The sequence below is a fragment of the Humulus lupulus genome, chromosome X, assembly GCF_963169125.1.
Source record: "Humulus lupulus chromosome X, drHumLupu1.1, whole genome shotgun sequence".
In the NCBI taxonomy this organism is placed as follows: domain Eukaryota; kingdom Viridiplantae; phylum Streptophyta; class Magnoliopsida; order Rosales; family Cannabaceae; genus Humulus; species Humulus lupulus.
In genome coordinates, this window is record NC_084802.1 from 191,008,415 (window position 1) to 191,012,453 (window position 4,039).

Below are 4,039 nucleotides of genomic sequence, written 5' to 3' on the forward strand. Positions count from 1 at the left end.
GCCAATTATTTCAATAAATATATATACATATATATGTTATTGTATTAACGTATAATACATATCGGACTCATTTACAACTTTTTTGACTAAGTCCTTCGTTTCACCGCCTAAAGCCCAACTTGTTTGTATATATGTAAAGAGTCAATGTTTACAAATCAAAATAATCCATTTCCCTATATCTCTCTGTATCTCTTATCTCTCCAATATTATTGTCCATTTGTTTTTTGTTTTTTTGTTTTTTAAAAATATTTAGCATTACCACAATTTTGTTGAATCAAGAAGCAGGAAACAAAAAAGAAAAGAGAAAAAAAAAATGGGAAATCTCAGCTCCAGTAGTCATGCTGGTAAAGGGTATATTATTATCCATATGCATTCATTTCTTTTTTTGTTTATTAGCTATATATATACATGCATTTTGTTTTTAATTTAAAAATATTGTTGCATTCATAATTAATTAAGTTATAAAAATGTGAATGAATTGTAGTGTTGGCAAATTAATTAATGGGTTTTTTTTAGATATCGCAAGGAAAGATCAAGGTGGAAGAAAAACTCAAAAGTTTCGAAGAATAATAAGGACAAGCCTACAAGTACTAGTAATGGTCATAGCCATAATAGCCATGGCCATGGTGGAATAAACACCATAAAGCCCAGAAATCTTTGCAATGATGAGTTACCCACTGACTCCGATATTTGCATTTGCGTGGTCACTTGGAACATGAATGGGAGGGTGAGCTAATTATATTATTATTATTATTATTTCTATTATTATAATTTGGAGGAGTAATAATATATACATATACATATACATATACATATACATATTATATGTAGATATATAAAAGGTCGACACAGATTTTTGTTGTCTAAATCTTATTATAAAATAAAAAGGTATGTGAAGAAGATTTGGCAGAGATAGTGGGGAACAGGCGGCAATTTGATCTTCTAGTCGTTGGTCTGCAAGAAGTGCCTCGCCGAAACGTTTCACAACTTTTACAGGCAACTCTCCTTGAATCTTACATGTAGGTCAACCCACATATAATCATGATCATATGACCTTGACCTCTCGCCATATATATAATTAATGCCACTATTATTAATTTATAACTTAAATCCTTACTCCTAATAAATTAAATACTACCTCTTATATTCTAATTATTAATTACTACTACTTGTATATGTGCGTAATATATAAATGAAGGCTATTAGGAGAAGCCATTATGCAGTCTTTGCAGTTGTACGTTTTTGGGCCAAAGGGATCAGATTCCTTCACCAAAGGTGAGTATTCATATATATATATAGTTTTGATTATTAATTAATTAATTAATAATATGAATTTGGTTCGTTGAAATGGTGATTTTCAGAATTGAAGGTAGATAAGTATGCAGTTGGGGGCTGCGGAGGAGTAATTGGGAGGAAGAAAGGTGCAGTAGCTATACGCCTCTACTACAAATCCATACAAATGATGTTCGTTTCTTGCCATCTCTCCGGTAATTAATCATCATATAAACATATTATAATTATTATTATTATTATTAAGAGATAACACAAAATACTATAATATACTTTTTTTTTTTTTTGTCTATAATTTTAGTACTAAATAAATAATATGTATATAAAAATAATTATTTCAGCTCACACTGAAAAGGTGGAAGAGAGAAACTGGGAGTGCAGGCACATATCACACTCGCTCTTCTCAAAAATATGGAACCCTTATGAAAGACCCACCCAGATTACTGTTTGGTTGGGAGATCTCAATTATAGGCTTCAAGGCATTCATTCACATTCCGCCAGGAATCTCATCCGGAAAGATCATCACAAAGTAAAATTAATACCACAGTGTGTGTGTACATTATTATTAATTAATTGAAATATTAAATTAATAATGTTGTTGTGGTGTATATATGGTTCTGTTAATAATTTGCAGCTTCTGATGAGCAAGGATCAGCTACTGCAAGAGGCTGAAAGAGGGCACATCTTCGATGGATATTGCGAGGGTACATTAACATTCAAGCCAACATATAAGTACAACGTGGGAACCAATAACTACGACACAAGTCACAAGGTACAAATATATTTATATTTATATTTATATATATATATATATGTGATATATAATAGCCACACTACGAAAATGTATTTTTTATATAATTTTTTCTTTCATTATTATGCTTGATATTGTTTTAGATCAAAAAAGTGATTTAAATGAAAAAAAAAAAGAGATCTATGTATATACTAGATAAATTTCATTTACCGACTATATGATCACAAAACAAAAATAGTTGAAGAATATATCTTCATCTCACATTTAATAGAATTTTTTTTATAACAATTTATTAATTTAAATTATATTTTAAAAATGAGGGATGTGTCTTATATATAGTATATATATTTATATTGATGACTTGCCAATAAGACAACAACCCTTTAGTATATATGTGATGTGTTATGTGTGTATAAGGTTAGATTAATATATTCTAAATGCATTAACAATTCTAAATATGCGGAACGTTACAAAAAAATAAATGAGATCAATAAATTATACTTACTGCCATTGATTTGATAACCTCAATATTTAAAGAGAATTAGAGAGGGTAATGAACTTCTAAGCTCTCACTAGATCTTTAGATGAAGTATTAGAATGAGCAATGAACTTGAGGTCTAGAACTCTATATTTATATAGGTTAGACATTTTATCAAGGTGTCTGCCATAATTAATGTCAGAATATTTGACCATTAATAGGATATGAAATATTGGATAACTCAATATTGAGTAACTAACTTAAATGTTGATCATATTGAGAATATTTGTTAATTAATTTCAATATTATTTTTATTCAAAATCAATTAGAATAATTAATAGTTTTTGGTAATTCTAATTAATATAATAATATATATTCTAACATATAATGTTATATCTAAAAAGATCCATTTGTATTATTTGCCCAACAAGTAAATTTCACATGTAAGAAAACAAGAGTATGGAGCTTTAATGTATTTTATTTAAAACAATTAGTATAAAATTATATTTTTAAAATGTGTAAAATAACGAGCATTATATGCTTTTTTTAATTGAATATCATCTATATAATTTACCATATCTCATTTTTTTACACACAATAAGTTATTCATAGATTTTTTTTCAAAATAAGACAACGGTCATTAAAAGAGATGAGAAGTAACAAGGAAGAAAATGAAATAGACTCTGCGACGTGTCTTATTATTAATTACATACAAATGGCATGTCGTTTTGATTGAGGATTGGTAAGAAATTGTTACAAAACGCGTGTCGTTTATTAGAAATAATGAAAGACATCGACATTAAATGGTCTGATATTTTTATTTTGGAATCTTTTTAAGTTTATTGATGATGAGCTTCTTCGACCTGTTTCTTTTTCTTTAATGATACTAGCTAGATTTAACTTTTAAATATGTATGTATGTATGTATTGTTTTTATAACAGGTGAGAGTGCCATCATGGACTGATCGAATTTTGTTTAAGATAGAAGACATGAATCAAATGGGAGCAACTTTGCACTCTTACGAATCAATGGACGATATATACGGCTCTGATCACAAACCTGTCAAAGCTCACCTCTGCTTAAGACCATACAATAACCTACATTCTTAACAAACCACATATATCCTTATTTATATGATCTCTACTCTAATTCATTAATTGTTTTATATAATATATATATATATATATACAAAAAAAAAAAAAAGTTATTAGATGAGTTGTTTGTGGATAATTTGTAGTTGACTTGAAATTTCAACGATCCAATTATCGTGTGTGAACATGGAAACCAAAATGTAGGCTTTCAACAGGAAGACTTTAATAATTAATTGAAGAAAGAAAAACATTATAAAAGCCATCCTTGTTGACGTTGACCATTATACTTTGCCACCACACATATTAATTGTCGTCATTTCAAATTTCCCTCTATCTCTCTTTTGCCATTTTTGGAGGAAATTAATGGTTTTAGTTCAATTAATTATGATTTTATGATATGAGACTATATGAGTATGATATAAATAGATA

The 4,039-nt window shown here is 28.2% G+C and overlaps 1 protein-coding gene across 1 annotated transcript; it reads left to right on the forward strand.

The window, feature by feature from the left end:
* The first annotated feature begins 200 nt into the window (after window positions 1–200).
* On the forward strand, window positions 201–3,824 carry LOC133803490 (type IV inositol polyphosphate 5-phosphatase 11). The gene is made up of 8 exons (XM_062241556.1): window positions 201–351; window positions 517–727; window positions 889–1,019; window positions 1,199–1,275; window positions 1,362–1,487; window positions 1,632–1,819; window positions 1,925–2,062; window positions 3,461–3,824. The coding sequence occupies exons 1-8, from the start codon at window positions 314–316 to the stop codon at window positions 3,626–3,628; spliced, it is 1,077 nt and encodes a 358-aa protein (XP_062097540.1). The 5' UTR covers window positions 201–313; the 3' UTR covers window positions 3,629–3,824.
* The last annotated feature ends 215 nt before the right edge of the window (window positions 3,825–4,039 follow it).